A 24,151-nucleotide genomic window follows, 5' to 3' on the forward strand; every position below is an offset into this window, starting at 1 on the left:
TCTATGGGCCGGGCGTTGGTGGCGCACGCCTTTAATCCCAGCACTTGGGAGGCAGAGGCAGGCGGATCTCTGTGAGTTCGAGGCCAGCCTGGTCTACAAGAGCTAGTTCCAGGACAGCCTCCAAAACAATACAGAGAAACCCTGTCTCGAAAAACCAAAAAAAAAAAAAAAAAAAAAGATTGTGTCTATGATACATTGTTTTGTGTGATCCCAGTCTATGCTGGGTACAGTGGCACATTCCTATAGTCCCAGCACTTGGGAGATGGAAATAGTAAAACCAGGAGTTCAAAGCTATTTTAGGCTTTGAGACCAGCCTGGGATACATAAGATCCTGTTTCAAAGAGTTGACCAGCACAGCTGGAGACATGGCTCAGTGGTTCAGAGCTTGTACTGTTCCTGCATTGGCCCCAAGTTTGATTCCTAGCACCAATATCAGGTGAATTACCTGTAACTCCAGCTCTAGGGGATGTGACACGTACCTGACCTTATCAGGCACTTAAATACACAGGTTCACAAGTATGCATACATAAATAATAATAAAAACATTTTAAAATAAACTTATCTATACAACAAAGTAAAAAGAAAAAAATGAGCACCAGCACCAACAAACAACAAATGTGAAGAATGTTAAAATAGCAAAAAAACATGTTTATTCAGGAGCAGAATGTTCTTGGCTTTGAATTTGTATGCCTCTCATCCCTAATTTAGACAATCTACCTTATAAAACCCCTTGCAACTTTGTTTATAAGAGAAAATTCTTCAAGATAAGAGAAATAAGCAAGTTATCTTATACAATGTTACTTGCTTAAGTTCTGTTTAATATTTATACATTGCAAAGGCAGAGGTGGTGGTGAAAGCCTTTAACCCCAGCACTTACTTGGGAGGCAGAGGCAGGCAGATTTCTGCATGTTCGACTGGTCTACAGAGCGGAGTCCCAGGACAGCCAGGGCTACACAGAGAAACCCTGTCTTCAAGTCTTCAACCCCCCATTCTGCGCCCCCCCTGGCAAAGAAAAGTTGATGCAAATTATGTCATTTTTAATTTATTATACTTAGTTATGTGTACTCAAATGTGAGCATCAAGGGACAACTTGTGGGAGTCGTTTATCTCCTTCCACCATGTGGGTCCCAGGGATCAAACTCAGGTCATCAGGTTGGATTGCAGGTATCCTCCCTGTTGAGAAGGCTTATCAGCTCCATCCTTTCTTTAAAAAGATTTTTTCGTTGTTTGATTTTTTTGAAAAGATTCTCAGGTAACCCAACTGGCCTAGAACTCCCCCAGGTAGCTAAGGATGACTTTAAATTTCTGCTTCTACCTCCCAAACTCTGAGATTACAGGCATTTCTTTCTCATGTCACTGAAAAGCTGGAGAGCTGAATTGGGAATATAACTTACTTGGTAGTGTTTGCCTATCATTCACACACCCCTAAATTCAGAGGTGGAGGTTGGAAGATCAGTTCAAGGTCATCCTTGACTACACAGAGCGTGCAAAGCCAGCCTGACTCTTTTGAGATACAGAATCACATATATAGCCATTGTAAAGATACCTAAGAAGCTCATAACCACAACTACATCTTGGGAGTGTATAATGTACTTTTCCTATCCACTTATCTAAATACTTAATAAATTCACTAACTTTTCTTCTCTCTGGCTTCTGCTGAAGTTATCTTTGGCATGTAGTCAAGACTCTAAGCTTATCTGTCCCTGTGGAGGATGGGAACCCCTAAGGCAGCAGTGCTGGACTAACTGAGCCTCACTGTTGACTGCAGGCAAAGGGGTAGTAGCTGTCAACGGAGTCTAAAGTCACATAGCCAGCCTGAGAATTTTTGAGTCTAGGTTTTTTTTTAATCTATTTTTATTCGGAGTACATTGATTGATGTTTTTCCTGCGTGTGTGTCTGTGTGAGGGTGTTGGGTCCACTTGAACTGGAGTCACAGACAGTTTTGGGCTGTCATGTGGTGCTGGGAATTGAACTCAGGTCCTCTGGAAGAACAGCCAAATGCTCTTAACTGCTGAGCCATCTCTCCAGCCCCGAGTCTAGGTTTTTACATATTTAATTTGCAATATTTAAATATGCACCACATAAAGAGATTACCTACTTAATAAGTAATTATATAAAAGTTCAGTTTTGCAAACAATTACCATGTAGAAGTATTACTGAGTAAAAGCCTAAATAAACCCTCTTGCTTTGATCTTAGTTGACTTTAAAATGAGTAACTTTGGACTTTAACACATTTTTATTTCCCTACAAGATAAACTAGATTACTAGTTCCCTCACATGGAATGTGATAACAGGACCTGAGTTTGATTCCTAGCAACCACCTGGTGGCTCACAGCCATCTCTAGTAGGATATGATATCCTTTTCCACCATAAAGGCATACATGCAGATACAGCACTTTACTGTAATTTGGGGTTAACCTGACTTAGTCTTGCTTTCTGGTTCTCCCCTTTGTCCTCTCAATGCTAGCTACAACTAGCTGCTCTGAGGAAGACACATGGGGGAGAGCAGCATGACTTCACTCCCTGGGCTCTATCTCCTAAGCATGCACAGGGGGAGACAGCAGGGGCTTCCTGTGGGGGAGGGGAGGGCGTTGAGCTAGGCTATGTAGATCAGGCTGGTTCACTATCCTCTAACCTCTGCCTCCATGAGCCACCATCCCATGACCAGCTGATTTGTGAGTGAGATTACCCCTTCCCCATTTTGTTTGGCTTTTGGTACTCCATATGGATTTTAGGATGGCTTTTTTCTAGTTCTGTGAAGAATGTCACTGGAACATTCATGAGAATAAATAAGATAGTCATTTTATAATATTAATTCCACCAATTCGTGAGCATGGTTTTCACCTACTGTTTTCACCAAGGTCTTTCTTCAGTGAATTAAATTCTTTTGGAAGTCTTTTACTTCCTTGGTTAGGTTTACTTCTAGGTATTTTAGATTTTCTTTTGAGACAATTGTAAATGGGATCGATTTCCTGAATTCTTTCTTAGTATCTTATTATTGGTATTCAGAAATCCTACGATTTCTGTAAACAGTGGTTAGCCCTAAGCAGAGTTAGTAGTCGTTATTTCCAGGGGTGCTTAAAAACAACCTAAAACACAATATTTTTGTTAGTCTGTTTGTTTTTCAAGACAGGGTTTCTTTGTGTAGTCTTGGCTGTCCTGGAACTAGCTCTGTAGACCAGGCTGGCCTCCAGAACTATAGAGAAACCCTGTCTCGAAAACACCAAAAAAAAAAAAAGAAAGAAAGAAAGGAAGGAAGAGGAAGGGAGGGAGGAAGGGAGGAAGGAAGGAAGGAAGGAAGGAAGGAGGGAAGGAAGGAAGAGAGGGAAGAGAGGAAGGAAACCCAACAGAATCAGAGCCTGGAGGCCTGTGAAGGGATCCATGATACTGCATAACTACAGGAAGAGCCAGGGTCAGGTCCAGATGACCTTCTAGTCTCTAGTCTCCTAGAGGTAGGTATGCTGCACTAGGGCACCGGTAGCTCAAACAAGGTATGTGACCCGCCCTAAGCGCGCTGGGGGAACTACACTACCCAGAATGCACCTGGAAAAGAGCAGCGGGCCCTTCCGTCCGTACTAGCGCCTCATTGACTCCTGAGCTCCCTTCTCATTTCTGCCACCTCCCAACTCTCCAGGCCTGAGAGAGGGAGTGACCTCGAGGAGGCCCGCGAGAGTCTTCCTCCTTTCCTTCTTATTGGTCCAGCTCAGCTGTCATTCGGGAGCGAGGGGAAGTTTGTTTCCTGATTGGTGAATTCCGTTTGGCGCCAACTAGGAAAGGGGCGGGGCGCCCAGGTTCCTAGTTGTGCTGCAATTAACGCTAAGGCCACTTTGGTGGTGAGGCAGGTGAGAGTTGCTCCTCTGCTTGTCGGGGACCGAGCAAGGAGGGAGAAAAAGGTGAAGCGAGTTAATCGGTGAGGCCGCCTCGAGACTCTCGCCCCGCGGAGTTTGTTTGGATTTAATCTTGAGGTTGCAGGCGCCCGCCCGCCTGCGGGCCTCGCGGGGTTGAGAGGGAAGCACCGGTGCTTGTGGCTGGCGCCTGCCGAGTCCCCGACGCTCGCCCGTCCGCGCCGCTGCCCGTGGCGGTCGCGTCCCTGAACCGCGGGGTCGTGTTTGTGTTTGACCCGCGGGCGCTGGCGGCGTGGCACGCGGCTGAAGCCGGTGCCAGCGGGGCGGGGCCCGGCGCGGCGGAGGCGGAGGAAGACGGAGCGGGAGTCCGGGCAGGCCCGGCGGCGCCATGGAACTGGGCCCGGAGCCCCCCCACCGTCGCCGCCTGCTCTTCGCTTGCAGCCCCACTCCTGCGCCGCAGCCCACCGGGAAAGTACTGTTTGGCGCGTCGGCTGCTGGCGGACTGTCCCCTGTCACCAACCTGACGGTCACCATGGACCAGCTGGAAGGGCTAGGCAGGTGAGAGACCGGCGAGCGATGCCCCAGGCCTCTGGCCTCTGATCGGCCTTCGGGATGATCTAGCAGGAAGCAGGGTTTGTCCTGCTGGTCCCGATGCTCCGATCCGGGATGGCCTGGCCGGGGCCCGCCATGTGCACCCTCCCCCCCCCGGGCAGAATGTTGGGCGGGAGAGGCCGTTCGGATAGTCCAGGGCTATCCTCAGCCCGAGCCAGACCGGGAGCGGGGGAGGCTGCTAGGCTTCCTATCTTGTTTGCCCCCTTCAGATTTCCTTGTACTCTGTCTCTATTCCAGGGAGCTCTTTGGAATCTATCCCCACGGGGGAAAATGGGCCCTCCTAGGCCTTCACTTCTGCTCCGCTGAATAGCCGGGCCGGATCTTAGTTTCCTGTAAGCTTTGTTCCTTCTCAACAAAGGGACATGGCATTTTCTTTTATTGCATTTGTGCAAAATTCATGCAGTCTCTTGGCTGGCACGTTTCTGATGTCTACCCATATACCTTCTTAAAACTAGCCCTTTTTATTTAATTTTCTACAATGGAAGTCTTTGGACTCAGTAGTAGGCTTCCCTACACCACCACCACCACCAAAAGCCGATTCCATTCTTTTTAGTGAAGTTACCTTTCCTTCAGTCTTGGGCATCGGCTTTTCTAAGCATGTCCTAGGATTTTTCCAGCCCCTGAAAAGCTGGGACTTCTGCCCTATTCACCTTTGCCCTTATTCCCAGCATAGTACCTCAAACCAAGGCCCTCATTTTTAAGGAAATAACCCAGCCTTGGCCACAGGCACGTCCTACAATGTGGTCCAAAGCCAGATCCACAACTTTCTTTGTTCAAATACCAGCTGGGTATTCCGGGTGGCCAAGTGTGAGTGTGGCTGTCCTTGGTTTCATCTCAGAATAGTTTGTGGTAGCCTGGTTACTTCATAGCCCAGCTCCCTGAATGTGACTTTTTTTTTTTGTTTTTGTTTTTGGAGACAGGGTCTCTCTGTGGCTTTGGAGGCTGTCCTGGAACTAGCTCTTGTAGACCAGGCTGGTCTCGAACTCACAGAGATCCGCCTGCCTCTGCCTCCAGAGTGCTGGGATTAAAGGCGTGCGCCACCAACGCCCGGCCTGTATGTGACTTTTTAATGATGCCCCAGAAGTTGATCGTGTGTCGGTCTTTCTCTTGGTTTCAGTGAGTATGAAAAGCCAACGGAAGTGAGAAACAACAGCAGTCTACAGAGAATGGGCTCCTCGGAATCGACTGATTCAGGTATCATCATTGTTATTAATGGAGGCATTATCGTTACGAGTGTGTGTGCACGTATGCCGGCGCCTACCAAGGTCAGAATGCGTTAGAGCTCCTGAAGCTGGAGAGTTATGGACCATTGTGAGTGGTCTGATTTGGGTGCTGGGAACTGAGTTTGTCCCTTCTACGGGAGCACTAAGTGCCATCTCTTCGGTCCCTTCATTTTTAAAATTGGTTTATTTTGAGGCAGGGTCTCACTATGTAGAGCACATCGGCCTCAAACTCCCTGCCTCTAACCTCTTTAGTACTGTGGTTAAAGGTATGGACCAGCATATCCCAGAATTTCCTGAATCTTGTCTGTTTTTCCTAGGATCTTAACTGGTGACAATATACTCAGAAATCCTTCAGTACAGAGGGAGACCCTGAGGTGGTTTACCATGAGAAAATACGTGTGGAGGCTTTATTCCATTTCTTTTTTAATTTTTATTTTATGTGTGTGGGTGTTTTTCCTACGAGTGTCGTGTTACATACCATGTGCATGTATTTCCTTGGAGGTCAGAATAGCGTGGCAAATTCCCTGGAACTGCAGTTAAAAGTATTAGGAGCCATGTGGTTTCTGGGAATCGAACCCAGGTCCTCTGCCAGGAGTAGCTGTGTTCTTCTGAACTGTCTTTCCAGCGCTCTTATTTTTTTCAGACAGGATCTCATTGTGTAAACCAGACTGGCCTCTTGGAACTCATACCTAGCTGGTTATATTTTCATACCTCTAAATTAGTCCTATGATGTAAAAAATAAGATAACTCTACAAAAAGTGATGTGTCGTTCCTATCTGAAAAGCAGTCAATCTTGATATTAGTTGGTTCATAAATCTTGTTTCTCTTGTTGGTATTTGCAAACAGAAGAGGATCCATGGATTTTTTTTTAAGATTTATTTATTTATTACATATACAGTGTTCTGCCTACATGCCAGAAGAGGACACCAGATTGAATTGTAGATGGTTGTGAGCCACCATGTGGTTGCTGGGAATTGAACTCTGGACCCCTGGAAGAGGAGTCAGTGCTCTTAACCTCTGAGCCATCTCTCCAGCCCCTCCATGGATGTTTTTAGAAAATGTTACTTAACAATAGGATGTGTATTATTTACTAAGAATTTTGTTTTTTATTTCTCAAAGGTTTCTGTCTGGATTCTCCTGGGCCCTTGGACTGTAAAGAAAAGTATGTATTCATTACTTTTAAATTTTATGCTTAGAGGAAAGTTTTCCTTAACCAGGCCTGTAGTCTCAGCTAGTTGGGAAGTTAAGGCAGGAGGATCAGAAGTTCAAGGCTTGTCAGAATAAAGTGAAGGGTCTGGAGAGATGGCTCAGCTGTTAAATGCACTGGCTCATCTTCTGAGGATCTGGGTTCAATCCCAGCACCCACATGGCAGCTCACAATTATCTGTAACTTTAGTTCCAGGGGATCTGACACTCTCACACAGACACACATGCAGGCAAAACCAATACACATAAAATATATTATTATTTTAAAACTAAATTAAAAAGTGAAGAACTTGGTGATAGAGTGCTTGTGTGGTGTACATGAGGCCCTAGATTAGGTTTAATCACTAGACTTCACCAAAAAGAAGAGGAAAGAAACTTGTTCATTAGCTTTTGATGCAGGATCACATAGCCCTGGATGCAGTGGGTTAGAGCTTTGCAGTTAGCTGCTCTCAGTGAGATACTTGGATTACAGAAACACCACTAAGAATGAATATATTTCCCTTGCTCTGCCTTTTGGTGTTAAAGCCTTGAATGAATGAATGTAGTTCAAGAGATAGCAGGGTTTTTTGATCTAGATGCCTAGTGTTTGGGGTGCTCCTGAGACTAGAGAAGCTTTAGACATTGAGTCTTGTGTATCTTTGCTATAATGAAAACCTGACTTGCCCATCTATTTCCCTAACTGTAGGCTAAGCAATGTGAATCTGCCGATAAATACCTCTTTATTCTCATGTACTTTTTGATCTCGTTACAGCCTTGAAATTTCCCTGAGGAGAATAAATTCCCTACCTGTAAGTTGTCATTTTTATCTAATGCCTGTAAACTGCCCCTAAATGGCAGCATCACCTACATTTACAAAGCAGACATTAGACATTGCTTTTCTGCAATCTGGCAAACACTTAAGGCTAGTAGTAAGGCAATTCCTAGAGCAGCTTCAACAGTGGCTGCTTCTTGTGAACTTTGTTCTCAGTCTCAGTTTTATCAAACCAGGAAAGGTTCTTTTTACGCAAATGTTACTAGGCACTGTAACATACCTGCCAAGAGGGCTACAGGCCTTGTATATAATTAGGTGGAAGGCCATTCTAAGTTATAGCAGGGTGGAGTCCTGCTCACATTTACTGGTTAGCTGCTGTAGTATGTAGGAAGCTAGGTCTTCCAACCCCCACTTCATTTCTTTAAGAATGAGGTTTTGGGAGCTAGAGAGATGGCTCAGTGGTTAAGAGCACTGACTGTACTTCCAGAGGTCCTGAGTTCAATTCCCAGCACCCACATGGCAACACACAACTGTCTGTAACTCCAGTTCCAGAGGATCCGATACCCTCACACAGGCATACATGCAGGCAAAACACCAATGCACATAAAATAAATAAATTTAAGAAAAAAAAGTTGCCGGGCGTTGGTGGTGCACGCCTTTAATCCCAGCACTCAGGAGGCAGAAGCAGGCGGATCTCTGTGAGTTCGAGGCCAGTCTGGTCTACAGAGCGAGTTCCAGGACAGCCTCCAAAGCCACAGAGAAACCCTGTCTCAAAACCAAAAAAAAAAAAGAGAAAAAAAAGTTGATGTTTTGAGCTGAGTGATAGTGTCCCAATACTGGAGAGGAAGAGACAGATCTATGAGTTCCAGGACATCCAGAGCTGTTACACAGAGAAACCCTGTCCCCAAAACAAAACAAAAAAAACAAAACAAAACAAAAAACAAATAAATATGAGGTTTTGGCTGGGTGTAATGGGTCAAACCTGTAATTGGGGAGACTAAGACAGGAAGACCATCTGAAGTTCAAGTCCAGCCAGGTCTGCAGAGTGAAAGAAAGCCTATCTAAAGTAAATAGTAAATGAAATGGAAGACTTAAGTTTCCCATTGTTTCCTCTTATGAATTCAATTTCTCTTTTGTACTTTGGTAGCAGAAACTCTTGGGATGTAGCCCGGCGCTGAAGAGGAGCCATTCTGATTCTCTAGACCATGACATCTTTCAACTCATTGACCAGGATGAAAATAAAGAAAATGTAAGTGTGCGTCAACATGGTAACCCAGACTGCAAGTGAAGCCTCCAGTGTCAGCCAGCAGTTTGTGAGTGAAGTGGCTGGACTGCCACACTGGGCCTCGGGGCAGAGAAGTCTGAATGTAAACCTTGCTTCTACCTAGCTTTGTGATGCTGGACTTCTGTTAGCCTCCTTTGTGGGTTGTTCTAGGAATAAATAAGGTTATGTGTTTATAGAATTTAAAGTGGTACCTGGCAGGTAAATGTTGCTGGATTTTAGTAAATAAGGTATAAATACACCTGTAAGTAGTTTTCTCTAGAAGAGTCGACTCACGACTTCCTTTCTTGGCTTCAACCTTAGCGTGACTTGTAAGGTCTTCATTGTGTTTGGAAGATGTGTTCCACTGGACCTGTCTAGCAGCTTGTTTTTCTAATACCTTATTTCCTGTGAATACCTGCCAAATATATACACACTAGAATGATGAGCTAAAATCCAAAGCCATGCATGTTCTGTGGATTTCAGACTATCTGCAACAGTGGCTTGGAGGATGGTGTGGTTTGTTCAGAAGTCTACGTGTTCCCGCATGCTTTCCCCGAAACCTTGCAGGGTGTCTTGTCCAAAGGAGCTGAATTGTCTCACCTTGCTCATTTTATTCCCATATGCTTTTTTGTTTCCCATTCCCTGCCAAATGCCAGTGTTTATCACCCTTACAATTTCTAGGTTTAATACAAAACCAATGTCTGTAGAAATTCAGGTTCTGTTTGGGCGGTGCCATGAGGTTTTATATGGAAATGGATTCCCTGCTGGTGTGCTTGGAACACTCTCTAGTGTTACCAAATCAGAACTATGTAATCTGGCTCTTGGCCCAAACTTGACCTTCTCCCAAGGTTGTTGCCTTCCTGGAAGCTTTGTTCTAAAGGAATAATAGCATAGGTTAAAGTTATCCTATCTGGCCTCAGGGTCTTAGGCACACCATTTAACCTGGAAGACCTAATTTCCATTTTGAGGCCAGCCTGGTCTACAAATCAAGTTCCAGGACAACCAGGGCAGTTACACTGACTGGAAAAAACAAAGAAAACTTTGTTTCCTTACTTGTAATTAGGAGCAGTCAGGTTGTATTTGATGGTCAGACAAATTTATGTTCAGAGAGTATAGCTTGATGGTAGTGCACTTGGGAGACAGAGGCAGGCGGGTCTCTGAGAGTTCGAGGCTAGCCTGGTCTACAGAACCAGTTCTAGGACTGGTTCCATAGCTACTGAGAAAACCTGGGGGGGGGGTATTAATAATACTAAATACTTTCTGAACATACTATTAGTTACTGTTTAAGATAGGAGGCATACATTTTTATGTTTATGGGTGTTTCTGCTTTTGTGTGTCTGTACCGTGCATGTGCCTGCCTCTGCCTCCCGAGTGCTGGGATTAAAGGCATGTGCCACCACTGCCCGGCCCCCAACAATAATTTTTAATTAGTCCTGTTGAGTGAAAAACAAAGTTGTAGATGGGAGCTTGCCGTGGTACATAAGTGACAGACAGACACCAACTTTCAGAAGTCTGTTCTCTCCTTCCACCATGTGGGTCTTAAGGGTGGAATTCAGATCTTCAGGCTTATCAGCAAGTGTGTTTACCTGCCAAACCATCTCACCAACCCTAAAGCTGGTTTTTATTAGACAGCAGAAAATGTATCAAATATTGTTTTGTAGGAAGCATTCGAATTTAAAAAGCCAATAAGACCTGCATCTCGTGGCTGCCTGAATGCCCATGTACATGAGGAGAGTAAAGATTTCTTCACACACAGGCAGAACTCAGCCCCAGCTTGCATGGTATGTGTTGTGGCTTTCACATGGGGAGTTTGTCATGGGAAGAGAGTTCTCAACACTGCAAACCAGCATGCTTGTATGCATTAGTACATGTTACTGCTAGGTGTGGTGACTCATGTCTGTAAACCCAGCATTTGGGGGGCTGAGGCCTGTGAATTATCTGGAGTTACCTCATTGACAGGTTAGAACGTTTCATTAGAGAGGTTGGTTTGTTTGTCAAAGGACATGTAAAATAGACTAGAATTTAACTGTAAGTTCCCCAGTTCATGATAACAGTTTGACATATCTTGATGGATACTTGGTGATCAGAGTGCCAAGATTTTCTATGATTGCTTGATCATTAAAGAAGGCACCAATAATTACAGGTGCTGAGGTGCAGACTTTTTTGTTATGTATCCCTGTAGGCCAGAAGAGGGCACTGGATCTCATTAAGGGTGGTTTGCTGGTAATTGAACCCAGGTCCTCTGGAAGAGCAGCCAGAGCTTTTAACCTCTGAGCCATCTCCAGGCAAGGATACAGACTTAAAAAGCCATTGTTGATTTTACTGATTTAGCTTTTGTTTGGATTGGGCTTGTTGTTTGCTTATTTTGAGACAGGATGTCTTAAAATCCCAGGCTAGCTTCAAATTTGCAATGCAGTTGAAAACTGCTCCTGTCTCTGGAATTGCAGCTGTTTGCCACCACAACCAACTGATTTCCAGGTTTGGGTGTCAAATAGGTGAGGTGTATGATCTTGCTAACCTTAAGCATCAGTTTCCTTTCATTAAACACTCTTTGGGTATGTTGGTACTTGTAATCCCTGCTCCTCCCGGGGCTGAGACAAGGTGAAGTCTAGGGGCACTTAGTCTCAAGGCAGAAAGAAGGGATTGACTAAAATAGTGTGTGCTGCGGCTTAAATGAGGTTATAGTTGTAAAGATTTTGTCCTAATGTCTAGGACATAATCTCTCAAGTTAAAATTGGGCGGCTATGTCTGATTTAAGTCATTTTTACTTTTCATTATGGGAGGTGCGGGCTGTATATGAGTACAGATGGCCGAGGAGGCCAGAGGCTGAGGATCACATGGGTACTGTCTAAGGGGTACTTGGAATCAGACTTAGCTTCTGCAAGAGCGGTGCTTGCTGTTAACCTCTGAGCCATCTCTAATCTGGCTGTCATAACTCAATGAAGAGCTAGGTTGGACAATGCACTTGGTAGTGTGCACTTGTGATCTCAACATTTGAGGGGTAGAAGGAAGGCTCGGCCTGTACTTTCCTGTCTCCAAAGATAAGAAAGGACTAGGATAGACTTCAGAACAGGTTCCCTTTGTTTCCATCTGTCTGATATGCTATTTTGTGATAGAGATTTGTATTTCCACAAATTGTATACTATCACAGTTTGCACATGGCACTCTTAGCTCTCACTGTAAGAACTCATAGGCAATGGTGGTGGTGCTGACTCTAATCCCAGAGGCAGGCTCATCTGGATTTGAGATCTGGTCTACAGGGTGAGTTCCAGGACTGCCTGGGCTACACAAGAAACCCTGTCTTAAAGAGGAAAAACAAAGCAAGAGGTCAGGAGCTATAGAATCCAATGCTGCCTTCTGATCTCTGAGGATACCGGGTTCACACATGATACACACGCATATTATCTTTTCTTTTTTTGAGCGATCCAGCTAAGCAAATCAAAATGAACTAGAGTTCTTGCTAACTTTGTCTTTCAGCTATCTTCAAATGAAAGTGATAACAATGAATCGGGACATTTCAGTCCTCTTTTTACATCCCAGTCCCCTGTGAAAGCCACTTTGTCTGATGAGGATGATGGTTTCATAGATCTTCTGGATGGAGAGAATCTGAAGGTACCATCTGTGGGTGTGGGTATGCCACTAATGAGCCACTACTGGAGAAGCCTCCTAAGTAGAAACAGTTCCTGGAGCCTCAGCTGGCTGACTGATGGTTCATTTGTGAGATTATTGGGACTCTTCCCTGCTTGAGTAAATCCTATTGCAGGCGGGAGTCACAAGGTACTGACGAGATACTTCTGTAACTAAGATAGCATAGTGGTAGAACATGTGCTTAAGGTGTGCAGGGCCTTGGTTTCAATGTCTTGTGCCAAAAAAAGAGGTACTGGCCTTCCCTGGTGGTAATGCCTGTGATCTCAACATTTAGGATGCTGAACAGGATTACTGTAGCCACAAGTTAGGCCAGCTACACAGTAAGACTGTCTCCAAACACAAAAAAAATTTATCCAGGCTTCTCTGTCACTCTTTAGGAGAGTTAAATGCAAAGCATTTATTCTTGACTGGGTCCTTTTCTTCTTCCCAGCCCCTCCGCTGCATTTAAAAAGTTTTTCTCTTGCTCTAGAATGATGAGGAGACCCCATCGTGCATGGCAAGCCTCTGGACAGCTCCCCTTGTCATGAGAAGACCTACAAACCTTGTAAGTTACTCCAGTATGTGGAGTTTTGAGTAGTTGAGCCACTGAACAAAGTAGTCCTTAACTATGGAATAACCTAGGATTTAGGACCTACGTTTTAGCTTGTCATTCAAGGATCGGATTTTAATCGAAGGTGGATCTGTCTCTTACCCTAAGGGCAATCGATGCAGGCTGTTTGACTCCCCTTCCCCGTGCAGCTCCAGCAGCAGCTCCAACACCCGGTCAATGTTGAAGAGAACAGAACGCTCTTATGAGGAGTCTCCTCGAGGAAATACGAAGCGGAGGAAGAGCATGGCCAGTCCTGTAAAGGCAGATAATCTAGAGCCAACCCAAGAGGTTAGTTCTGCAAGTTCTCCTTTGGTCTACAAGAACAGTGGTTTTTGGGTGTTTTGTTTTTTTTTTTGTTTTTTCAAGACAGGGTTTCTCTGTATTGTTTTGGAGGCTATCCAGGCTGGCCTCGAACTCACAGAGATCTACCTGTCTCTGCCTCCCGAGTGCTGGGATTAAAGGCGTGCACCACCAACGCCCGGCCATTATGAGGGTTTTATTGTTTGGTTTGGGGGGTGCTTGTTGCTGGGGATTGAACCTAGTGCTTTGTGTATACTATTCAAGAACGTGGTCAACAACCTCCTTCTCCACTCTTATTTTCCTGTTTGGTTATGTTTGTTTGTTTAAGGGTAGGGACACAAACAGTGCACAGATGGATGTCAGACTACGACTTGGAAGCATTTCTCTTTCTACCATGTGGGTCCCACCCAGGCTTAGAACTCAGAAGCAAAGAGTCCTTAACTTGCTACACCATCTTACTGGCTCCTGTTTGTTTTTTAAGCCTCATTCATTGTAGCTACATCGGGAAATATTGGGGTGTGTGTTATTGTTTGTTTGAGACTGTCTCACTATGTAGCCCTGGCAATCCTGGAACTCACTATGTAGGTCAGACTGGCCTCATACTCAGTGATGTGCCTGCTTCTGCCTCTAGAGTGTTGCATATTCTTGGTTTCAGCTTGTTTCACCCAGCAACTCAGGCTAGCCTTATTCTATCTCTCCATCTTTAGTTTTTTTTTTTTAAGATTTATTTATTTATTACATATACAGTGTTCTGTCTACATGCCAGAAGAGGGCACCAGGTTGAATTGTAGGTGGTTGTGAGCCACCATGTGGTTGCTGAGAATTGAACTCAGGACCTCTGGAAGAGCTGAGGCATCTCTCCAGCCCCTCCATCTTTAGTTTTTACCATTCTAACACTGGTACAGTTGGCAAATGTTATTTCACCCAACTGATGGTTCTTTTTATCTTTTAAGTGAAGGTTCTCTTGTGGCGTGGGCTGCTCTCAAGCTATGTAGTTTATGACGGCCTTGAACTTTTGATTCCTCTGTCTCGGTCTCTAGTGCTGGAATCACAACCATGCCTGGTGTGTGTGTGTGTGTGTGTGTGTGTGTGTGTGTGTGTGTGTGTGTGTGTGTGTGTGTGTGTGTGTGGTTCTTGCTTTCCTGGAACTCACTCTAGACCAAGCTGGCCTCAAATTCATCTGCCTCTGCCTTTCAGGCTTAAGCCACCTCCACCCAACATTTTACTGTTTTTTTTTTTAACATGTGTGTGCATGTGTGTGTTCACATGTGCCATGGTACATAAGAAGCTGTCTATAAACAGAATGGCTCCAGCTTCAGATATTGCTAAACGAGGATAGATTTGGTATATTCCTGTAAGGCATAGCCTATATAGCCCAAGTTGACTTTAAATTCATGATCCTTCTGCCTAAACCTCCTGAATGGTAGAGCCCGTGTTTCTTATTGACTTTTTCTTACTTTTGAGAAAATATCTCACTGCTGGAATTAAAGGTATAAACCACCAAACCCGGTTTCTGTATTTAGGTGTGTGTGCATACACACTAGTATTTGTAGGTCAGAGATTCGCTTTCAGGAATCTGTTTCCTCCTTCCACCATATGAGTCCTGGGAGTCAAATTCAGATTATCAGGCTTGGCAGCAGGCACGCTTACCCTTTGAGCCATCTTGATGATTGTGTTTTCTTATTGGTTTCAAGACAGGGTTTTTTTCTGTGTAGCCTTGGCTGTCCTGGAACTCACAGAGATCCATCTGCCTCTGCCTCCTGAGTGCTGGGATTAAAGGCGTGTGCCACCACCGCCTGGCCTATGGTTTGTTTAATTCTTTGTCTTAAAAAAAGAGGCAAATTACCATCAAATACCATCAAAGACTGCTGTCGTGGGGTGCCTCTCAGCTCTAACCTGACAGGCTGGGCTTGGGGAAGAATCTTAAGGTGCCCAACCACCTCCACCCTCTTTTTTTTTTCTTCCGGTTTTTCGAGACAGGGTTTCTCTGTAGCTTTGGAGGCGTTCTGGAACTCACTCTGTAGACCAGGCTGGCCTCGAACTCACAGAGATCCTCCTGCCTCTGCCTCCTGAGTGCTGGGATTAAAGGCGTGCACCACCAACGCCCGGCACCTCCACCCTCTTTTTAAATGCTATTTTGGTGCAAGGAAGACCTGTGTGCACCATGGCTTGTATGGGGGTCAGAGGACAACTTTCCATAGTTGGTTCTCTCGCCATCCTGGGTTCCCAGGATTGCTGTCAGGCATATACAAGTACTTTTTCCCTCTGGACCACCTCACTCTCCCTTGTGCCTTTGAAAGGCTTACTACTCTGTCCTTGGAAGAGGGAAAAAAACAAAAAGAAATGGTTGTTTCAAGGTCCCAATCTCCCCTTTTGGACTGCCTGCCTCTCGATGACTAGTTTTCAGGCTTGTTTACATACACAATGGTTCCTTGTGTAGCTGTTCATTGTTGCTGTGCTAGCCTACAAAGGAAAGCCTAGATCACAGAAGACTATTTAGAAGCAATCTAAGTGATCTTTACAACTTCTTGAATTTGTTTTCTCACAAAAAGCCTTATCAGACATTCAGGAACTCTACTGAGATAAAGTAATTATGTTTTATTTTGTGGGATACTTGACAATGGTCTTCTGTTTGGGGTTTGGTTTTTGTTTTGTTTGCTTTCAGCAGATTTTTGCCATATAGCCTTGGCTAGGCTCAAACTGTAGCAATTCTCCTGATTTTTGCATTACTGAGCCTCAGCTTGATGTCAACTCAAAAGTTTTCATTTTGAACAATAAAAAGGCAAAAGGCAAAGGTGCTGGGTAATACCTATGGGTCTCTGAGTTTAATGCTAACCTGGTCTACATTAGCCAGCCAAAGATACACAGTAAAACTTTGTCTCCAAAAAGGATAGAGGGGGGTTCTCATAGAAATTCAGCTAGTTAATAAATTGAAGGGCCTACCTATCTTTCCTTCTGATTCAGTCACATTACAAAATCTTTTACTTAATATGGGCATTCATTCATATTTCAGTCTCCTTTTGTCATGGTCAAGGTAAATATTTTGGAGTTCTAGTCGAAACCCTGGTGTCATCCTCTGCCTTTGGTTTGTTACAGCTTCTACACCAGCCTTTATCCCTGACATCTTCACCCAAAGGAACCATTGAGACCATTTTGGACAGTGACCCACGAGACCTTATAGGAGATTTCTCCAAGGTAACTGCAAGAAGAGTTATCTGGTTGGGTAGTACTGAGGAAGTGATGGGGGTGGCTAGAACCCCACTTAGCCTTTCTCCTTCAAGGTGCCTCTTAGGGTGCCCCCAAGGCAATAGTTTAAAAAGTTAAAGACAAAGAACAAGTTGAGCTTCTAATGATGAGGTACATGCTGGTCTTTGAGACTGTTAACTAGTTTAGTGGTTTCCTGTTGGCTGTCTGCCTTCACTCTGACCCATAGTGCAGGTACTCTGGGAGCTGGACTTCTGACTATAAAAATAGTATGCATGTACAGCCATGCTTTGAGTCCATATGTTTGTTGAGAGGTATCTTAGAAAGTCCAGGTTTTCTGGGTGGTAGTGGCATATACCTTTAATCCCAGCAATTAGGAGGCAGAGGCTGCCAGTTTGATCTACCTAGTGAGTTCCAGGATGGTGGGACAATATAAGGCTTGTGTAACCTTTGACTTGAGAATATTGGTGGTTTGTCTTGTGGTCATGGGTGAGCTCTTAGTTTGGCCAGTTATCCTCTAAGTAACATCACTGTGTGTCTTTCTTAAGGCTGGACCAAGATTGTTTTCCCATTCCCACTGCTCACCTCCATACTGGGCGACCAGGTGCTCATCAGATAAGCAAATTGTCTAACTTCTGAGGCGGGGGAACAGTATACAGTACCATGCCTGTTTTGTTAGAGTCTCATGTCCCATTGGCACCATGCTCACACCCAGGCTGGAGGTGATCTTGAATTCCAAAGGCTGTCATTATAGACCTGAGCCACCATATCTGGTTCTCTCTCCTTCTGTGTTGTTTATTTTCTTTTATCTGTATCAGCCCTGGCTGTCCTGGAGCTAGCACTGTAGACTAGGCTAGTCAGGAACTCACAGAGATCCCCCTGCCTCTGCCTCCCGAGTGCTGGGATTAAAGATGTGCGCCACCAATGCCCGGCTTCACACTCTAACCACTAAGATGAGAGTTCCTGATTAAAAATGAGAAAGGGGAAATCCCCTACAATTTCTGTGTTTAAATCTAGCCTCAGTTCCAAGACAACCTGGCCTGTGCTGTCTCAAGGCTCACTCCTTTAATCCCAGGAGCAGATACATCTCTGAGTCTGGAGGCAGATTGGTCTACATAATGAGACCATTCCTCCTTAAGCAAATAACAATTAAGTATCTGAATGTTAGTTAGGTGCATAGAAGGGTAGTTAGCATATACTATTCACTTATGTTTGTTTCTGGGTTTGTTTTTTTGGACTGCTTCCTACCAGCTGGGCAGCAGAGGAAACATTTGCAAGCTTTCATGTTCCCCTAAGTGTCTTTTGTTCCTTTTTTTAAGGGTTATCTCTTTCATACAGTATCTGGGAAGCATCAGGATTTGAAATATATTTCTCCAGAAATTGTAAGTCAGACTTGTGTTACCCGGTGCACATGGGGAGTTGGAATCTTGTTACCTGACTGCCACTATTGACACCCTGCCCCCCTTTCTCTTCATAGATGGCATCTGTTTTGAATGGCAAGTTTGCTAATCTCATTAAAGAGTTTGTTATCATTGACTGCAGATATCCATATGAATATGAAGGAGGTCACATCAAGGTTTGGATTCTTGAGACTTATTTTGGGTGGCTTAGAGGAGGGATATTGACACCTCAGCTGATGGTGAGGATTTAGAACAAGCCAGTAGGCACGAACGGAATGGACATTCCCACCAGTCCCTGGCTACCACTGAGTTGCAATGCTCTCTGCCTTATCTGTCCCTCACACTATCCTGTTTCAGGGCATTTATTTCTAGGTGGCACCCCTGATGTCTAAGCTACTCAGTGGAGCCACAGAGGGTTTCCATAGTACTTGAAATGCTTTAATACAAATGTATGACCACCCGAGAGCTCCTGACTAGAAGATGCCATTCTGGCAACATGCCTTGATATCTGTACTGGGCCTCTATTCAAACAGCCTACCTGGTAGAGGGACATATTGGAACACATGTTTCTGGTCATACCACTTTAATATTACCTTATAAAGTGGTGTCTAAATGTGGTGAGGGGGTATTACCTTCTAACTTTATGAAGTGACACTTGGAGATAATTTCCAGTTCTCATACTTGTTACTGAATGCCCGAAGTATATAGACCTATAGAGAGAGCCTCATTGAGATACGAAAGGCAGGCAGTCTGCTGGGCTGCTGTGTCAGGAGACCCGCAGGATCACAAATTAGTCTGAGGAGCTGGCCCCCTCTTTGAGTCTTCAGATGGTAAGAGTATCTTCTGTCTTCAAAGGGTGCCGTGAACTTGCACATGGAAGAAGAGGTTGAGGAGTTCTTACTCAAAAAACCTATCGTATCTACTGATGGCAAGCGTGTCATTGTCGTATTCCACTGTGAGTTTTCTTCAGAAAGAGGCCCTCGGATGTGAGTACCACAAAGAATAAGGCACTTGGGCAGAGGCTTTATGATGTTTTGTTAAGCCTGGTAGTGTGTTTCTTTTTCACTAGTGGCAAAAGTGTAGTAGAAGTCACTTCAGTACCTTAGTCTACACATGGCACATAAACCTGGCTTTTATGAAAATCAATTCTGTATAACATAGTTTCCCTTAATTCTATTTCCTATTCAGTCATTTGTTTTACAAACAGCCTGCGTGAGTGCGTGCATGGCTCAGAAAACAGACACGGTTTCTCTGTATTGCTTTGGGGCCTTTCCTGGAACTCGCTCTGTAGACCAGGCTGGCTTCGAACTCAGATCCATCCACCTGCCTCTGCCTCCCCAGTGCTGGGATTAAAGGCATGCGCCACCAACGCCCACCTTCAGAAAACGTCTTGAGAGTCTGTTCTATCTACTGTGTGGATTTCTGGGATCAAACTCAGGTTGTCAAGCACCTTTACCCACTGAGCCATCTTTGTTTTTGAGACAGGGTTTCTGTGTAATCCTGACTGTTCTGGAATTTGCTCTGTAGACCAGTACTATCTGCCTCTGCTTCCTAGGTGCTGGGAGCCCAAACAGATTTCTTGAATGTAATTTTATAGGCTTAACTTAGAAGTTTCGGGACAAATGATTTTCAGGTTCCTCTGGTCCAGTCACATTGATGAGACTCCAGTTTCCCCTGCTGTGTTTAGTTCTGTTTATTGGTCTTGTGTAATATCCTTTAAATATTAAGCAGTTCTTTCTTATGCAAACCTGAAGTTCCCAGGCCAACCTGAGCTACATGAGACCCTATCTCAAACTTAGTCACTAACTTACTCACAGACTGGAGGTGTGGCTCAAGTCAGTGATGGATAAAGCATTTGTCTGGTATTTTTGTAAGGTCCTGGGTTCAGGCCCAGCACTAAAATAGAGGAGTAGATACCTGCTATGTAGCAGATACAAGTGAGATAATAAAATGGGGCCATTCATTAAAGATAAAGTGAGGCTGAGCATCCATGGTGGCTCAATAAGGAAAAGGATACAGGTGGGAGGTTCAGTCCTGAGTAATAGTAAATAGATTCAAACTGCTAGTACTTACATTTATTAAGAAAGAGACACTCAGCTGGGCTATGATGGCGCACACCTTTAATCCCAGCACTCGGGAGGCAGAGGCGGGTGGATCTCTGTGTGTTCGAGGCCAGCCTGGTCTACAGAGTGAGTTCCAAGACAGCCTCCAAAGCAATACAGAGAAACCCTGTGGGGGAGGACGACAAACTCCATAGAATGGGGGTGGGTTAGTGAGCTGTTACGGGCGTAGACTCAGAAGACTGTGTCCTTGGTCTTGGGCACGCTTTGCTCCTTGGGTGAACCGCTGGGGTTGAAAGCAGTCCTTGGTGTGTGGAAAGGCACTGCCGCAGAGCTGCGCTCCTCCCTTTGCTGAAGTTATACGAGCTTGTGGTTTCATCTTGCTGCTATTCTTTGCACAGGACCTGAATAGTCACACATGAAAGGAGATATCAGGAACTTGCATCCCAGTCTCAGAGTCTTCGTACGCTAGGCGTTTTTCTTTTTTGGGGTGGCAGTTCGAGGCAGGGTTTCTCTGTATTGTTTTGGAGGCTGTCCTAGAACTTGCTCTGTAGACCAGGCTGGCCTCAAACTCAAAGAGATCCGCCTGTTTCTGCCTCCCGAGTGTTGGATTAAATGCATGCGCCACCAACGCCAGGCTTGCTAGGCGGTTTTCTAAGCACTGGGAAAACATTAGCAATAACAGTATAAAACAAAACTAAAACCCTGCCTTTGTGGAGGTCACATTCGGAGTAAGGAGGAGCCAAAGGAGCATAGCAAATACTTAGAACTGTGCAAAATGTTCAGAAGTCCTTCAAAATGAAGTGAAACCTGGGGGAGCCCTGGGTCAGAAGAGCAAGGAGACTGGAGTGGATGAATGAGATGCAGTTGGCGCCACACCTAGGGCACAGCTGCAGCTTGTGTGCAGGTTTGGGCAACGTGAGCTAGTGACAAGAGCTTCCAGTAGTCACTCCTACATGGGGTCCAGTAGGTTCTCCCAGGAAGTAGAAGGCCTAGTCTGTCAAGGCATAGGAGGAAGGGTTGTTTCAATAAAAGGAGGCGGATGGGGAGAAGGTACAGGGTGGATGCACTTAGGAAGGGGTGTCTGATCACCACCTTTCTTACTGTTTCCAGTTCCCTACACTGAAGCCGCCTGACTTTTCTTTCATTCCTAGGTGCCGATATGTGAGAGAAAGAGATAGGCTTGGCAATGAATACCCCAAACTCCACTACCCTGAGCTGTATGTCCTAAAGGGGGGATACAAGGAGTTCTTCCTGAAATGCCAGGTGAGGCGTCTGTGATAAGCATGTCTCCACATGCCCATGCTGGACCAATGGTTAGTTGTTGCTGCTGCTTGGGTGGGGTCTCAGCCTTGCAGCTCTAGGTGAGGGGAAGCCAGGCTGTGTGAAGCATTTCACATCCTGACCTTGCCCCTCATTCTCCCTGCCCTATAGTCTCACTGTGAGCCCCCTAGTTACCGACCAATGCACCATGAAGACTTTAAAGAAGACCTGAAGAAGTTCCGCACCAAGAGCCGGACCTGGGCGGGGGAAAAGAGCAAAAGAGAGATGTACAGTCGCCTGAAGAAGCTCTGAAGCCAGACGGCAGCGGCCGTGTTTCCCTCTGCCCCTTTCCTTTCCCTTTGCTGCAGAGCAGGAAGTAAAGGAGCCAGCTGTGGTACGTGGAGAAAGATGTGGGCCTTCCGTGCCTTAAACCTGTCTCCTACACTCCCAGGTTAGAGCCCAGGGCTCTCCTGTCCTATAAGACTCCTTCCCTGTCAGGACTGTCTGCCACAGCGCAGACCAGAGTCTACAATCTAGAGCGCCGTGTCAAGCTGCTCTGCCTGAGCGTCCCATGAAGAGTAGCTGGGGCTTTATTGGGCCTCCTGTCATGAGGGGAGCAAATGGAAGTGCTGCTGGCCAAATACCAAAGATAGGCTGGAAGGGAGAGGTCCTTGTGGATGACCCATAACTTTTAATTTATTCAGCTTCATCCATTATTTTATTTTTTTAATTCCTCAAGACTTTTACTTTACTGCTTCATTAAGTCAAAATACTGCCATCCTAGGTAGAGTTTTATCATCCCAGGAACTACCTCCACTTTTAATTTAAAAAAAGAAAAGAAACTGGGGCAGGGATAAGAAAAGGAACCCTGTTGTGGACAGCGCTAGGAGCTCCGTCACCCCTAGGAGGCACTGAGGACTGGGATTGCTGCTACTCAAAGTCAAGGACTGAGATGCTGGGAAGAGCCTGCACCAGATCCAGCTTGACTACAGGACATAAGCTAACCTTCTCAGACCGACCTCTGTCCTTTGTGACGTCCAGGTTCCCATGATCGTGGTCTATAGGAAAGCACTTGAGGCAGCTTTCCATCTGGCCCCCCTCAGGCCAGTGCTGGAATGCTGTAGTGTGGTAACCCAAGGTGAGGGGGGGAAGGGATGAGTGGAGTCCTGGGGAGGGCGGAGCATGCTCATTGAATGTCCTTTAAAAAAGTCATTGTGTGAGTCGAGTATCAAATCATTGTTGGGTGGGCACCCAAGGGTGAGAAGGGGGCCAGAAGCCCCGGCCATTGGGTAGAAGGAGTAGGTCCTGGCCTACAGATGGCTGTAGAATTTCTCAGGAGGAAGTGGTAAATTTTGAAGTAAATGTTCTGGGTTTATCATGTTTTAATTTGAGGGACAGGGAGTGATAAATCACACAATTAGCCCCTTAATCTAGCCCCATGGAAGTGAGGCTCTCGAGGGAACATCTCCCATCTGAGGAGCTGGGCTGGGCTTTGGTTGTGTCAGCCTACATTGGTGCCTGTTCATCAACACCCCAGGCACCAGTCTCCTGGTCGCTCATCTTTGCTCCACTGGGGTCTAGCCAGGTTTTTCTTAGGGAAAGTCTCCCCTCTTACCTCTGCTTTCTATTCTGGGGGTGGGGAGGGAATCAGTGATATTGAAGATGGCTAGTTGTTTTGTTATGGGTTTGAGTTACATTTGGCTATAAAACAAATCTTGTTGGAAAATACATGGAGAACAAGGGAATGAGCAGCCTCTTCCCCAGTATTGAAATGTGTCCCAATTAGTCTCTGGTTTGTAGAGATTCTGTTAGTTGAATGCCTTGAAGGAGAATGGCTTTTGTATGGTACCAGCTTAGCTAGAATTGTTAACCAACTGTTGCAGGCTCTGCAAATAAAACTGACCTTGAACCCATAGTCTCTGCCTAGTTCCTAATATACTCAAAGGGGACTTTCATTTTCACTTAGCTTTCTAGGGTCACCTAACTAAAACTGAGGCAACCATATTTCCTCGAGGATAAAAAGATGATACAGTTTGGTTTCAGCGATGGCTGGAACAATCCCATCATCACTAGAGTCCAGAAACATGCTCAGTGACTGACAGGATGAAATGGGCATTTAGCTCTAAGGCACAGCTGTACACACCTTTGACCCCTGCACTCTGGGTATAGCCCACTGGATCTCTGAATTCTGGGCGAGAGTCACATGATGAGACCCTATTGAAAAATAGTTCCTTTGCCAGGTGGCACACACCTTTAATCCCAGTGCTTGGGGAGCAGAAACAGGCGGATCTCTCTCGCATCTGAGGACAGTCAGGGCTACATAAAGAAACCGTGTCTTGAGAAAAAACAATTTCCCGGTCCTTGGGAGGTAAAGAGCAGATTGGAACTCAATCCTGCCACATCTATGTCCATGCTTAGTAAGTTGATCTTTTGTATGTAAATTCCTTCAACTTCAGCTACTTACTGGCCAAAGCAGGAGTATATTAAGTTCAAGACCAGCCTTGGCACCTTAGAGAGACTAGATCTCAGAAAAATGTAAAGGCCTTGAATGTAGCTCAATGGTTGAGTACTGTCTAGCATGTTCGGTACATGTGTTAGTCCCTGGGCAGCAGCAAGAGGGGAGAAACGTAAAGGCTTTAAAAGAGGTCTTTAGGGTAGGGAGGTGACTCAACCTAAGAGCACTGGCTGTTCTTCCAGAGTTCCTGAGCTTTAATCAGGCAGGCAGATGTATTCGAGTTCAAGGCCAGCCTACAGAGTGAGTTCCAGGACAGACTTCTGTCTTGGGA

The 24,151-nt window shown here is 45.3% G+C and overlaps 1 protein-coding gene across 4 annotated transcripts; it reads left to right on the forward strand.

Annotated features, from left to right (window-relative positions):
• The first annotated feature begins 3,653 nt into the window (after positions 1-3,653).
• Cdc25a (cell division cycle 25A) lies at positions 3,654-23,280 on the forward strand. 4 transcript variants are annotated; one of them, XM_040739827.1, is made up of 15 exons: positions 3,654-4,403; positions 5,575-5,651; positions 6,800-6,842; positions 7,638-7,674; positions 8,788-8,886; positions 10,563-10,682; positions 12,379-12,513; positions 13,019-13,093; positions 13,247-13,426; positions 16,535-16,633; positions 17,962-18,024; positions 18,120-18,218; positions 18,898-19,028; positions 21,257-21,368; positions 21,537-23,280. In XM_040739827.1, exons 1-15 carry the CDS (start codon positions 4,234-4,236, stop codon positions 21,675-21,677), a joined length of 1,581 nt encoding a protein of 526 aa, XP_040595761.1. In that variant the 5' UTR covers positions 3,654-4,233; the 3' UTR covers positions 21,678-23,280. The 4 variants fall into 4 exon arrangements, with proteins under 4 accessions (XP_040595761.1, XP_040595763.1, XP_040595760.1 ...); XM_040739826.1 differs by having other exon boundaries at positions 3,661-4,403; positions 8,785-8,886; XM_040739829.1 differs by lacking the exon at positions 10,563-10,682 and having other exon boundaries at positions 3,656-4,403.
• The last annotated feature ends 871 nt before the right edge of the window (positions 23,281-24,151 follow it).

This window comes from Mesocricetus auratus, unplaced genomic scaffold (genome assembly GCF_017639785.1).
Source record: "Mesocricetus auratus isolate SY011 unplaced genomic scaffold, BCM_Maur_2.0 Super-Scaffold_100691, whole genome shotgun sequence".
NCBI lineage: Eukaryota > Metazoa > Chordata > Mammalia > Rodentia > Cricetidae > Mesocricetus > Mesocricetus auratus.

Bases quoted from the DNA above. Each gene is read 5' to 3' on its own strand.
- Cdc25a (XM_040739826.1), top strand. From the start codon at position 4,234: ATGGAACTGGGCCCGGAGCCCCCCCACCGTCGCCGCCTGCTCTTCGCT. The intron at 6,843-7,637 runs GTATGTATTCAT...ATCTCGTTACAG, and splicing joins CCCTTGGACTGTAAAGAAAA to CCTTGAAATTTCCCTGAGGA. The intron at 21,369-21,536 runs GTGAGGCGTCTG...CCTGCCCTATAG, and splicing joins AGTTCTTCCTGAAATGCCAG to TCTCACTGTGAGCCCCCTAG.